Below are 14,620 nucleotides of genomic sequence, written 5' to 3'. Positions count from 1 at the left end.
CTTAAATCACATCCACTAAGGTGCTTTATGGGGAAAATCTACTTTAAATCTACTTTTTCAGAAAATTTAGGAATTCTTTTAGAAATACCTGCCCCCAACTATCATTCATGATAATATTCAGGGTAAAAATCATGTTTCACAATACATCTTCCCATGACATACCCTAAGTCACCTAAGTGTTCACTTTTACTCCAAGTTGTGCCCCAGAATGCTATGATCAATGAAAACCATACTTTAGTTAAACTGTTCCTGTGGTAGATGATGGAGAGAAAACACTTCACAAAGAGACTGATTGCACAGTGCAGTCTGTCATCACAATATCCATCAAAACTTTTTTTAATTGTTACACTCATCACTTTCTTTGTTTCTTAAAAAGCACGTGGATCTATGGTCTCTTTATCCTCCCTTCTTTCTCTGTCCCTGCATTTCTTTCAGTGTTCTTTGCAACAAGTAGATCTCATTTAGTGCTCTTCAGAAAGCCAGTATTTTAACACTACATGGTGATGACAGGCCGAGTAAATACTTTCCATCATGTTTTACTAAGGAAAAAAAAAAACAAGATTCCTATTCTGAAAACCATTTTTGTATGTGACTCATCAGAGAGCCTGTCCAAAACTGAGGAAAACACAGCAGAGGTTGTGAAACACACTGACAAAATAAACAACAATCAGCAGCACCCTGTTGTGGTTTAGCCCGGCTGGCAGCTAAACACCACACAGGGGTTCGCTCACCCTCCCCCCTCCCTCTCTGGGATGGGCGAGAGAAACGGGAAAGTGAAGCCTGTGAGTTGAGATAAAGACAGTTTATTAAGACAGGAAAAATAATAATAATAATAGTATTAATAATAATAATGTGTATGAAATAAGTCATGCACAATGCAATTGCTCACCACCCGCTGACCGATGCCCAGCCTATCCCCGAGCAGCCGGCCCCCCCTCCACCCTGGCTAGCCACCCCTATATATTGTTCAGCATGACGTCAGATGGTATGGAATACCCCTTTGGCCAGTTTGGGTCAGCTGTCCTGGGTCTGTCCCCTCCCAGCTCCTGCTGCATCCCTAGCCTGCTCGCTAGCAGGACAGAGCGAGAAGCTGAAAAGTCCTTGGCTTGGTGTAAGCACTGCTCTACAACAATTAAAACATCAGCATGTTATCAGCGCTCTTCTCATCCTAATCCAAAACATAGCACCCTACCAGCTACTACGAGGAAAATTAACTCTGTCCTAACTGAAACCAGGACAGGCATTACAGAAGAACTCAAGGTTAACTGGCTGAATGACAGACAGTAGGTTAACTCTCATTTCACAGTTCCTTGACCCCTCAGGACTAGAAATAGCAAATGTGAGAAAACTTAAAAATCTACCACAGATAAAACTTCACATAAGCAGAAACTATAATTAAAATACAGTTAGTGGACACTCACAAAATTCTGTGATTTACGTGGGAAGAATTAGCATGTCTTTTGCAAAAGGAAATCCTGCTTTTCAAAACTACTGAAGACCTCAGAAACGGTCAACAAACATGTAGATGAGGGTGTTCTAGTTCTTAAAAACCAACCTGGATCTTCCAAAAGGCATTTAACAAAGTCCCTTACCAAAAGGTTACCAGGAAACTATGCAGTCACAGCATGAGGAAGGGTCCTCACAAGAATAAACAGAAACACATTACCCAAGGTGCAAATCTCCAGCTCCCTCACACCTTGAATGTTGCGTGCAAAAGAAGGTAAAAGCCAGAATCAAAATAAACAAAAACAGATAATTCTTCCAATTTGGGTTTTGTAGGCCTGAGGTGTCTTTTTGCCAACAAGACGTTGTGGATACAAGAACTTTACATTTACATTCATGCACAGCAGGAAAACAATCTACTGGAGCATATTAATCACAAAGCCAAATCTGGCTCAAGAAGCCCCCTGAGCTAAAATTGCTGAAGAAAATGAGAGTAGCAAAAGGAAAGTCATTCATCTGTCCAGTTTTTACCTTGGCCATCAACTTTTACCCATGTTTGTTTTTTTTAAACAGCTAACTTTACACTTACAAATGTTATGACTGACACTATACATACATTTGCAATGAAGTCAAAATTAGACATAACATCAGAATGTTTACATAGCAGATCTGCTAGTAAACCTCATCAACTTTCATTTAAGGAACATTTACAAGACCTATTTACAGGAACCTCACCAAAAATGATCTCCTGAATTCTTAAGTTTTGAAGAGCTTTACTTTACAGTGACTACACCTACACTTCATAAAATTAGATGCCTCTCTATTTGTTTTGCCAATCAACAGAAACGCATCAAATAAATACAGGTAATAGAAAATATTTTATTTAGTGGTTTTGCACAGATTTTTTCCTTCAGGAGCCACTGAGGTATTGCCCAGTCACTACACGAGAAGGATATATATACATCTAGCCTGGTTACATCGTATTTCTGTAAATCAGAAGTCACTGACAGCTCGAAAAACCTGAGTTCCCACCAAGCTGTATTAACCCCTCCACATCCCAGAGTGTGAACGGATTTTAGAATTACCTAAAAACTGTTAGGTGTTGGTAGTTTCTTGCCTTCAAGCTGCATGTGGCACAGTACCCAAAGCCTGGCTGCTCTCTGCATGTCGCATAGAGGACACCAGAGTCCCCTGCCCACCCTGACCTGGGTGAGGCCTGGGCAACCTGGACAAGGTTCCCCATGTCCACAGTGTGCGAGGAGAGGCTTTGGGCTGGAACAGCCAGATTTACGCTGTGGGTGAAAACAATGGGGGACTGCATTTCTTCTCAGAAAGAGTGGTCAGGCACTGAAATGGGTTGCCCAGGGAGGTAGTGGAGTCACCGTCCCTTGGGGTGTTCAAGGAGAGGCTGGACGTGGTGCTTAGGGACATGGTTTAGTGGGTGACATTGGTGGTAAGAGGATGGTTGGACCAGATGATCTCGAAGGTCTTTTCCAACACTAATGATTCTATAAAAACACAACAGCAGCTCTCACCCAGCGTCCCTAAATCCGCAGAAACCCCACACAAATGCCTGCTGCCCTCACTGCCAGCAGCGGGGAAGCCGTTTCCCAACGCAGGGATCACAACTTCGGAGCAGCAACAACACTCACCAAGACCCTTCAGCAGGCACCTCCCAGCCTCTCAGCGCAGCCTCCGAGCGGCGGGGCGGGGCGGGGGCCGGCCGTTGAGGCCGCCTGCGCTGTGCCGTGCCCCGCCCCGCCCCGCCCCAGCCCGCCCCGGCCCGGCGGAGCCAGGCCCGGCCCGCAGCGGCGGCCGCCATCTCCGGCTCCCCTCCCGCTGCCGCCGGCTCCTCGCCGCGCCTCACCTGCAGCGGCCACACTCCGGCCGCCTCTCGCAGCGCTCCACCGGCAGCTCCCACAGCCCCGCGCAGCATTCGCGGTCCTCGGGCGGGGACGGGGACGGGGACGGGGACGGGGACCGGGACGGGGACGGGCCAGCAGCGCTGGTGCCGCCGCATCGCTCCATGCCGGGCGTAGAGGGGGGCCGGTGCCCGCTACCGCCGCCGGGGGGCGCCGGCGGTCAGGGAGAGGCGCCGCCCGCCATTTGCCCCGCCTCTCCCGCGCCGCAGAAGCCTTATGGCGGGCGCGGTGAGGTGCGGGGCGACCGCATCGGCATCGCCCCGATGCGGCGTGTTTTGGGTTTCAGAGACGGGCAGGTTGGAGAAGAGCCCTGCGGTCATCCAGTCCAGCCGAGCCAAGGCTTGGGGCTGCCGGACCAGTTATAAAGTAAAAAATTTGTCACCAAAGTTGTTGCAGTTGACCTCAGAAAACAACTGGCGTACGGTAGTTAATGAGTCTGCGTACAGAAGATCCTCTCCTGAAAGTATCAACTGAGTTGTCCAGTTGTCATATTTTCTGTTGAGCATATAAAACATTTCTACATATTTAAAATCTTCAGAGCCATTTGGTATAGTTTAGACTTGCTGGTACTAGGTACACACACAAGATGTTTTCCATTTATTTATTTGTTTATTTTTGTAGTTTGTTGCTTACAATACACATGTATTCAATTTCTTCCTACTAGAATGCATTTTAGTCAAAAGAATTGGGTTTCTGAAGCTGGCTGTAAAATTAGTGTAAATTCAATAATCTGCTTTGCAAATTTAAAATTACAAAGCTACTTACTGCAAATATTATATGCTACCTAATATGGGCTTGGAGGCCAACAGAGGTAAAAAGGGTTCAGTTTTCCCTTAACTGAAGGACAGTGTTGTCACAAGACACATTGGTATAAACTGCAAAGGATTTATTTTGACTTAATTATTAGAAGTAATGCCACTGTAGTGGACAGGAGAAAGAGTATTGTTAAGTTAGCCCAGGGTCATCTTCACCCTTCCAATTGCCAAAAAGAGTTTCCCATGCAGTGCTACTGGTAGGAGCATGCACACAGCGTCCCATGGGAGTCCACAAAGAGCAAATCTTGTAAGGATAATCAGCCTCAGTCATAAGCTTAAAAACAAACCATTGTAAACCACTCTAGTCTGATACACACACAGAAGAAAATTAATATACTGACAGATGCGTAAAATAAATGTAATAATAAAGGTAGATGGGGTGATTTTATTGATGAGGGAATGGGCGAATGTAGCAGAGATGAGCCACAGGCTAAGCAGACAAATATAGTGTTTCTTGTATATATCCATCTGAAAAGCAAAGTGGGTAGTTTAAGGCAAAGCAAAATGTTGGTACAAGACCAAGCTGGGATAAACTACCCATGCCTAAAACGTATGTCTGAATTTAGTGGGTTCCTGTTATGAGAACACTGCTGTTCTGGACTACAAACAAACACAAAAGGAATTTAAAACCAGCCCGACCCTAGCTTTCTGTGGAACAGAGTTAGTATTTGTTATTTACACATTGTACCAGAAATTAACAGACCAGTAACTTCTCTAATTACAGGCCAGCAAACTACAAATCTGACACCAAATAGTTATTTAAAACAAAGCAATGCAGAAGCACAATTTCTAAGCCAAAGAGTCTAAAGTTTAAGAGAAATGTCTCAATATTAAAGATAGAGGCAAAAAGGTAAATATTTTTTAAGACTTCCTGATAATCATTTTTTTGCAGACTAATATGGAAGATATGTCCATACTACAACTTCAATGCATAACTACCTTGAGTATTTGCTGTGCATACCCCAATCCAAATTAACACCTCCCCCCTCCTATTGGAGACCTGAGAAACTCACAGCATCTCTTTGGATCTATGTTTGCAATCTGTAAATTCACCAACTCAGTTGACAGCATGACTGGGAGCTTCTTATCTGCACTTAATACTCCTTCATGTACTGCACTGTTCCCTTTTTTGGGACTGTGAGTGATCACATGTTTGGTGACTATCTATAGACTCACCGGATTATGGAAAGTCCATTATATTTTATGGAAAGTACCATTCCTCTACGTGTCCAATCTCTTCTGCATTATTATGTAAATCAGTTCACATTTATTCTAGGATTTGCCCATACCAAGTAAGAACAAGTTACACTTCTTGCTGTTACCAGTAGGGTACCCAGAAAAGTCCTCTGGATAAGTTCAATTTAACATACATTTGTTTCCAGGAGATGTGAAGAAGCCACTTTTCCAGGGCAGCAGTTTTCAAACCAGCATACTCAAATGGCAGGTGTTCCCCAGCAGCTTTAGCCAGTTCGGTGCAAAGCACCACATTTCTACTCCCTGTCTCAACTCGTGGTTTCAAGTACCAACACAAGGCATATGAAATTCTGCTGAGCTTATGACCTGCTTTTGCAAAAGCTACAGCCTCACACAGAATATGCTTTCATGGTGGCTCACAAATGTTGAATTCGGGCTTCTTTTTCTTTCCCGCCCACCCCCATGCGTAGCTATACATTCACAGGGTTGCTCCAAAAGCCAGCAGCTAAGCAGGATGAACTGCCTGAACAGGCTCCCAGCAGGGGCACCAGCGTCAGCACCAAGTGTAGGGTGCAAACGTGGAGGCAGAGCTTGGAAGCCACGACTGGCTAAGCTGCTGTCTCAGCACACTGCCAGCAAGCCTGGGGAACTGAGCGGCACAGAGGACAGTGAACCAAATTCAGAGGCAGTAGCACTGGAAGCGCAGTCACAAGTGGAAACATGGTTGGAAAATGTGGGCTAGGAGATACTCACACAAACATTCATGCTGCAGTGAGAAAGGTGGGTTTTTTTTGTTTGTTTTCATTTTTTTCTATCACAGCTTCTCACAACAGAAGGCAGGTGTTTTTTATAAAGAAAAATGACATTTGCAAAGCACCTTCTAAGATGGGAACATTTGTGAACAGAAGCCTACATGGACATATAGAAGCCAGTATATTAGGTAAGGGGGTGCATGAGCTATGTTGGTAAACACCTCAGTGGATGACAATTGGTACATGCCAGACAGGTTTGGGAGCATCTGAACTACTCAGAACGAGGAACTGGTGAGTTCTGGGAAAGAGCTTTATTTCTGTTTGACTCAAGCACATGCTGACCAGATTTGCCAGCCCACTGCTTAATGCAGGCCTTTTTGAAGCAAAAAGAAGGGTTTAATGGGACAAGCCAGCTGGTCAGTATAACACAACTCCAACCTCCCAACAAGGATTTTGTGACAAGTTCTACTGGAGGCGTTGTATTTTTCCACATGCAGAGATGCTGTGAGGCTCAAGAGCAAAAGCTGAGTCTGACAATATCCATACTGGGATGTGCCGTAATATAATTGAGTTACAATGCAAAAGCTGGGAGTAAACCATCCTATCCCGTTTGTTTGCCTGGGCAGCTAAGGATTACACATACAAAAAAAAAAAAAAAACCTGTAAAAATGATTTAGCCATGCAGTACTGAAAAAAGAACAATGTAATGATGTAGAACGTGTCATGTGTCTCCATCTGTTGAGTTTGTGAGCTTCAGATTTTCTATTTAAAGTCTTTGGACTTGTCTGTCATTTCTGATAACTTACTGCTTTGTAACAACTGACAGCAAGTGACTTGAAAAACACAGAATTCATTTCAGCTGTTTTAGTCATTACCAAGTGGTTGGAAATGTCTTTTACATACCAAAGGAACAGCAGCAGCAACAGAAACATCCTGTTTGTTCCTTATTTTTCATCTGCATTTTTTTTTGTTAACATAAGGGCTAAAATTTGTGCAACCATGTCCAAAATGCTTTGTAACAGTGACTATTCCTTTATTTTGTCTGATGAAAGTTTTTCTGCAGAGCTGGCTGTTGTTTTTTAACTCCTCTCTTCTGCATTGTTTGCTGAGAGAGAGAGACTTTCCACAAGTTTGTTTCCCTCTCAGAATCACAGGATTTGGAGAATAACAATGTTGATCCATTCAAACTTTTTTTTTCTCTACAGCCTGGAGACACTCTGTAAGAAAAAGCTGTTATGAACTATTTCCATGCGAGGAAATAGCTCAAAATAACTATTTCATCTCAGCTGCCTCACAGTAGCTCCTGTATGTACACCTTGATTTTAGGTTATGACTACACAAATGAGCTACCATGGAATAACAAGGGTGTGACTTCACAAGATAACTACTACACCACAACACTGTTGGTTTACATGTTCCCACATGCAGTAAATATGAGGAAGTGTTTTTCCTCCTTCTCCCTTTCATTTAGGGATAACTATCTCCCATTTTGCAAAGGTAACAGTGTAGACTGATGCGTGTTATGGGTATCACTATTTCTTCTGTCAGTCTTACAGCACTCCATTCTTTTAGGGAATCTTCATTGGAACTAATTTTAACTAAATTATTTAAAGCTACTTACATTACAGTATTTATCTTCCAAGAAGATGGAAAGCACTGGGGCAAGACAAATACCAGTACAGACTACAGCTTTGTTTTTTAAGTATCAACTGGTTTAGCCATGGTGGCTTACATTGTTTAGTCTCATTTCAAAGACAGAATCACTTACGAGCCTGAAGACTGGTCTGTGACAACAGAGTTCTGCAGGCATCATTCGTCACTTGCAAATGACTGGCAGAGTCTGAAGTCTCTGGCACAGGCAGAATTACACCAGCAGATATTTCTGAAAAAGAGCATTTGAGCATTTTGCTTGTATTTGTTACTACAGAATGATGCAAATTATGCAGAATGATAGTTACTCCTAAGGAATTCAATAAATACCCAAACACTTGCATGGCTGTTGGCAATCGACTTCAGCATTGTGTGTTTGGTGGGCAGGTGACAAGGGCTCTTCAAGTATTTGTGCCCAGTAAGACAATCACTTTTAACAGTGAATTACACGTCCTAGTGAGAGTTTTCAACAAGCATGCACACCTTGAGTTGTCAGTAAAACAAAAGTGGAGGAAAACCAGTCTTCCTCTCCTTGTTCCACCTCAGAGACTGGTGGGTGCTGGCAGTGGAGCAGGTCTTAGATGATGCTGACAGCTGGCTTCCTCCAGTCATCTTCCATCAAGCTTGAACGGGCACATTGTTCAAGCCTCCACATATTTAGCAAACTTTAAGAGTCATAGCATATTTCTAAATGTGACACATAATTTGAAGATGTCTGTAAATTGTTGCTGCTGCCAAAAGTGGTGATCTTGCCTTTCTTACCACACTCCCTATCTCCCCGTGTGGTGACACGAGGACATGTGGCCACACAGACACCCAGCAAGTTTGTCCCTCTGGTTTATTTTCAGGCAGATCAGTGCAGTTTGCTCTTTGGCCAGCCAGGTATTAGTGCTGGCGTAAGTGTGCAGGAAGGAGGAACGAGGAGGAGAGGAAAAAGCCCATCATTTGGGAGCAGCCCATGCCGACGAATTTATGCTGGCAGGCGGGCTGCAGCTGGGTGAGGCACCCCCTTCTTGCAGACCGAAACACGTCTCCCTCCCTGCTAGCATCGTTCAGATCTCCGGTGTCGGTAAAAAGGCAAAACAGCACTAGAAACGCACATGCCAGGAAAAACAAACTGCTTTACTGGGTGTGTGCTGCTGCCCGGGTGGTGGCGCGCTGTTCTGTGCAATCGGGACGTGCTCACGCTTAGCGCTGCAGGTTGCATAGGGTGTGGAAGAGAAAATAATTTGGAGAAATACATTACGGTATTATTTTGGATGCCAAAGTTGGCTCACAGATTTTATGTGTCTAAAAATTAGCTACCTTCTCAGTTGCTTTCATCTTTATATATTGCAAGTAGTTCTCATATTTTCAATAAGAAACTGGTATGGAATTTCATAACATTTCATATTTTATGAGTTCACATGCAAGAGTCATCTCCTTGTTTGAAACAGCTTAGACCGTGCATCCAAGGTAAATGAAACACATTATATAACAGGTCATTCATTTTTATTCTTTTCTTCTAGGAAAAAAAAAAAGTGAGTATTTGTAAAATGTAAAGACATCTTTAAAGACAGTTTTTTAAGCACTGGTCTGAAAGTTTGGTAACAGTCCTTCTGCTGATTGTGCCATGGCCTCATTCCTGATACTGGGTTAGTAACAGGGGTAATTATAATTACTAAACCTGTAACTGCAGCCTGCAATTGCAACTCAGGTGACCTGGAACACATTGCAGTAATAACCAACTCTTGCTAATTTGAAAATCCCTGCCTAAAATCGGATTCAAAAATCAAAACCTATGCACTGTATAGACACAAGTATAGCTGGTCTTATAATCTTGATCTGTCATTTGGTAGCTATAAAATCCAGCTGAAAGTACAAAGAGCAAATGCAGAATGAAACAGGTGAAATTAAGTGATGGAGATACTGAAATAAGCAGGAGAGAGGCAGCCTTTGAAGTGGTATCAGCTAAAGTACTGCATGAAAGAGTCAATATGTCCCCACAGCTTTGAAGTTTTAGAGTGCTTATGAAACAGTTTGTTTTCAGCATGCCCCAGTGGTGACTCCCACACTTTAGGTGTCTCTGGAAGGTTGACAAGCACTGATGGAGTCACCTGTACCTGCCCCTTCAGCTGATGCAGAAGGGCACATCACAGGGAGAAAAGAGAGATCACAATTACTCTATTTCTTTAGTGTTTTCTGCTTTGGTTCCAGTAGTGGTGTGCCCTTTCCTATGTGGGCAAAGGAGGCAGCTGTGGAAAGTCACAAGTGAATACTACTCCCTGCTCCATCTACCACAATAAGAGTAGCTGCACTGCCTTTGTTCCAAATATCCAAGCAAAAAAGTTAAAGGATGAAAGAAGTCCAAACAGTATTTGTCTTGCAATGTAACATGCATATTGTTTAGTGTTCCATCTATCAGAACAGTATAAACAAACAAGAGAGGTGGTGCATGTGATTTATTCATAGCTGTAAGAATGTACCTCCAAAAAAAAAAAAAAAAAGGAAGTAGCTCTCTTTTTAAATCCAAGAGGTTTGGGTCATTTGGAGAACATGACAATTCAGAGGGGAAATGTCAGGGTAATTTTACTCATGCCCATGTGCTTAGCAGCATCTTGCCATTGCTTAGTCTGGGAAATTTCACAGAGCAGCCGCACGATACCTTCCATAGATCTGTTTTCCTGCTCCCATAAACACAGACTCCTTGGCAAGTCTACATGAAATGGTATAAAAGCCTCAGGTAACGGCAGTGGCACAGAAGATTCAGCTGAGAATTGTTGTAAAGCACAATGGAATAAGACTATCAGTCTGGAAAATGTGAGCATCTGTCTTTCACAGCTTCATCTGTACACTGCTCAGGAAAATTATTGACAGATGCGAAAGTGCGCGGCAAGACAGAAAAGCTCTTTTATTCCAAACAGATATTCACACAGAGCCACTGCCTACAGATCAAACCCTAAATTACTATTATATGTTATCTGCAGATTATCTGCCCTCTCTTGTAGGCCTACACTACAGTCTGAGGACAGGCCACAGCAAAGGGTGAGAGGGGCAAACATGCAACCAGCCTGCACTGGTTACTTTAAGGTTAGTAGCCTCATGCATTGCATTAGAAGAGGTAAAAATAGTACATGGCACAGAAACTAAGGTGTATTTACAAGACATACACTTCCAGCAGAAGGAAATTTGAACAAAACCATGTCTGATTCAGACAAGTACAGAGCAAAGCAGATCTTATTCTCCTCTGCACTGGCAAGTGCATTTGGGGGGATGATTCAGGGTGCCACCTGCTGCTGGCCAGGGCCTTTCCTGGGTGCTTCCTGCTCACTGCCACAGGGCAAATCAGCCCTCTCACTCTGTGTCTAGCAGTGCAGATGTACTGTCTCTAATCCCCATCTTCCATGTTGAGACACACTGCATCTATCACAGCCATACCCTTAAGCTGATATTTATTCTTACATTTGAGCCTTAATTGTTAAATGGATGCATGCAAACAACTAAGGGCATTTTTAGACAAAATATTAGTGGTGATACATGATGTGATACTGTGCCCTGTGGTTATCTGTGCTGAATCATCTTGGGTTGTGATTCTGTTTTTGCGTTGCTTTTAGTCATCTTGGGTACTCCTGTTTACACTTGCCAATCCTTCATCCTCCCAACAATATCGTTAATGATGTCAGGCATTTAAGGAAGCTTTCACTGAAGTTCATGGGCCTGTTTCCCCTACAAAGAGCTGTTTGCATAATAAAAAGTACTGTCAAGCAAAACATGTTTTTTCTTCCTGTAGTTAGCAAATTAGAGAGAGTAAAAATAAAATGCTTTATTTATTTTAGAGATCTTTAGATTTTGCTGAGCATCCAGTTTCCTTTTAAATGGAGTAATTTGAATGCTTTCCCAGACTCTGCCTAGATTCTTTTCCTTGGTCTGGATTGAATCTCTTCTCCCAAGAAGTTTTAACATTTCCAGAGCAGACTTTGAACAAAGCTAAATAACCTAAATATGGAGTTTCATGGAGTGGCATTGAGTAGTAAATAGTTGTGTTAGCACTGACTATTACGGGCTACTGCAGCTCTACCATCTGCTTGGTAGGTATTGCAGGAGGCATGATCAATACCTAAAATAATTATGTCAGTGCAGACCCTGATGCAATGTAGACATAATGGCCCTGCAATGTACCTCCTAGGGCAATGTACCTCACAGACCAGGACGTGGCATCAATATCATCTTCTGTCAGCAACCTCGACTCTGGCAGTCTGCAGATCCCCTCTGGCCTTGCAACCAGCCACAAGAGGGATTTGCTTAGAAGGATGCTGGGACCATTTCTGCCCGACACTGCCTCAGCATGGACAGCAGGCTGTGCTCGGGGTGAATGGAGTGGCAGGGTGCATTTGCACACTGGGAATCACTCCTAAACCGAGCTGCCCTGTGTAGGCGCCTGATGTTAGTCCTGAGGCTGCAGAGGAAGGAAGGGGAAAACAGAGAAGGAGGGAAAGGCTATTTTGTATAGCATCATAGACAACAGGATGGCAAAATCATTAAAAATAGCACAAGGAAACTGGAGGCAGAGGTGTATGTGGATATTATGAGGGAGTTTCCATATTAAGGAACACCAGGTTTGTGAGTTTAAGGCATATATTTGTATTTTATAGAATTGTCCATTAAGAGGGAGCTTGGCTCACAGCAATAGGCCGACGCTCCAACAACAAGCACATCCTCAGGAGGATCAGAGCCTGCTCTGAAATCAGTGGGAGCTGTGAAATCTTTGGGAGAAGACAAAAGAGCCTTCTGGCACCATTTTTGTTCCAGGACTCTGCTCTGAACTTGCCATATAATGCAGGCTGAAAGGCCACTACCTGGAGCTGGCTCAAAACGATGGAGCAGTGCCCCAGTGAGGCGCAGCCAGTGCAGAGCTGTCAAGACTGCCACAGATGCAGGCTGTGGATCAACAGCCCATGGCCCACATGTTCCAACCTCCCCTCTGAATATAAATCCTCCACTCTGAATATAAAAATGGATCCAGGAAGAAAGAAAACTCGAGGATCCAAAATGTGGGAAAGATTGGTGGAAGACATAGACTAACCTTTATCGATCTCTCTAGGTGTGTGAGGTGGAAAAACAAATTTCCTAGGAATAAAACGTTTGAGGGAAAAAATACAACTACACTAAGTAGACTGTGCTACAGAGCTTGAAAAGACAGGAAACTTCTCAGAAGAGAAGCTGCACAGCTGCAAACAATGTGCAACACCTGAAAAACGCTGCAACAGTTGCAGGAAGATATATAAACAATTTGCACTAATTTGCAGTCAGGACAGGAAGAAACAAAATACCTAACAATTAGGAAAACAAGGCGTGATGGGAAGGCAGTGGAGTGAGCAACCAAGAACACTAGCTAGAACTATCTGACCTGAGAAAACTGCTTCTTTCACTGGTGATGGCATTCATGCAAATTAAACACTGATACTCAGGCATACACTGCAGCTAAAAATGTAGCTGCTGAATAAGAGAGAGAGGAAAAAAATGAGAAAGGCAAATATGGAAATTCATGGTAGCAAAGAAAACAATTCAATTGTTTGTCTCTCTCAAGATATCACTTTCTTTAGTAGGAATTAAAGTTAGGAACTGGTTTGTTTTGTACACTTATAAAAAAAATAGTTAATATAATCTTTTCATTTTGTTCTGTTTTCTTCTGGCAGCCATTTGCACTGTGCATATGTAGAGGAATGAACAAAACAAACCAACCAACCAACCAAACAAACAAACAAAAACCACCCTGGCATCAGTATATCTTTAGCAGCAGAATGTGTCTGGCTGAGGAAGCTGTGGAACAGCAGGTAATTGCCCAGGGATTCCTCCTCCCAGAAGGATTCCTCTCTCTAGTCATGAGAATAAAGCTCAAAGCACAGTGTAAACAGCCTTTTACATTATAAATATTTATTAAAAAAAAAAAAAAAAAGGATTACAGATTCTGATTGTGGTCCTTGGGGGTAATCAAGTAGGAGATATTCTTTGTGGTAGAAGCAAATTAGAAATTCACAATATACAGAAAGGAGAAATAAAATGGTGTGCTTCCCAATACACAGTGACTGTTTTCTTTTCTCTGGATATTACTGTGTGGCTAAATAACAGAATGTAAACAGGGAAATAAAGATTGATAAGAGACACCTGATAAGACACATGCTTTCAAAAGTATTTGAGAATTGTACTTGAAAATGATAGACTTTTACAGCGTGAGTAGTTTACTTAGATTACCCAATGTCAGAAGTAATGAGGAATAAATTTGCAGAGATCACAGCAAAAGATGAGACACTGCAGACACTTTGAAGGTCGCCCTAGTAAGGCAGCTGGGGAATTACGCACTGAGCCCATATTACTTGTTCAGTTCAGAGATATGTGTCATTGATGACTTCCTACTTTAAGGTAATAAAATGATGCTGGTGCAAAGATTAAGCAGGCTTCTGAAAAACATGGGGAGGTCACACACAGCATAACAAACTGTAAAAGAGAGGTCCACAGAGAAATAAGAAGTATGAAAATTGTAAAAGGTACTGATGTGGACAAAGGAGTGTATTCATGGAGTTCAGGACACATAGAAGGAAAATTCTAAAGTAATTACATCCTGGGAAGACAGTGCTATGATGATCTGTCACCAGGCTGAAATTACATTATCAGAGGCTCTATTAACAAATCATCTCACAGAACACCATAAATCTGTATTTGTCAAACAAAAACCTTTAGCACTGATGGGTCTATTAATAGTTCATTCTAAGAGGTCAGGATTTTAAACTAATAGTGGGGGATTAAAGAGCTAAACAGGAAATATGCATTCCCAGATATTATCCAAAAAAGTGTTTGCTGGGAAGTG

At 42.7% G+C, this 14,620-nt stretch overlaps 1 protein-coding gene and 1 long non-coding RNA gene across 5 annotated transcripts in view; one reads left to right on the top strand and one right to left on the bottom strand.

The window, feature by feature from the left end:
* The window catches only part of DTWD2 (DTW domain containing 2), a 94,860-nt gene extending 90,807 nt beyond the window's left edge, over positions 1-4,053 (bottom strand). Inside the window, exon 1 of one of the 4 annotated variants that reach the window (XR_005815358.1) lies at positions 3,311-4,041. Coding sequence is in view for 3 of the 4 variants with exons in the window: in XM_040541484.1 (XP_040397418.1) it covers positions 3,311-3,471 (161 nt within the window). In the remaining variant the exon portion in view is untranslated. Of the gene's footprint in view, positions 1-3,310 lie in introns of all 4 variants that reach the window. The other 3 variants (XM_040541484.1, XM_040541482.1, XM_040541483.1) reach the window with 3 other exon arrangements.
* A 1,377-nt stretch (positions 4,054-5,430) lies between these two features.
* On the top strand, positions 5,431-13,817 carry LOC121061980. The gene is made up of 3 exons (XR_005815359.1): positions 5,431-6,154; positions 10,764-10,845; positions 13,452-13,817. It is a non-coding gene; the product is annotated as an uncharacterized LOC121061980 (long non-coding RNA).
* Positions 13,818-14,620: the final 803 nt, after the last annotated feature.

Source organism: Cygnus olor, chromosome Z, assembly GCF_009769625.2.
Source record: "Cygnus olor isolate bCygOlo1 chromosome Z, bCygOlo1.pri.v2, whole genome shotgun sequence".
Classification (NCBI taxonomy): Eukaryota; Metazoa; Chordata; class Aves; order Anseriformes; family Anatidae; genus Cygnus; species Cygnus olor.
This window is presented reverse-complemented; position numbering and strand designations above follow the sequence as displayed.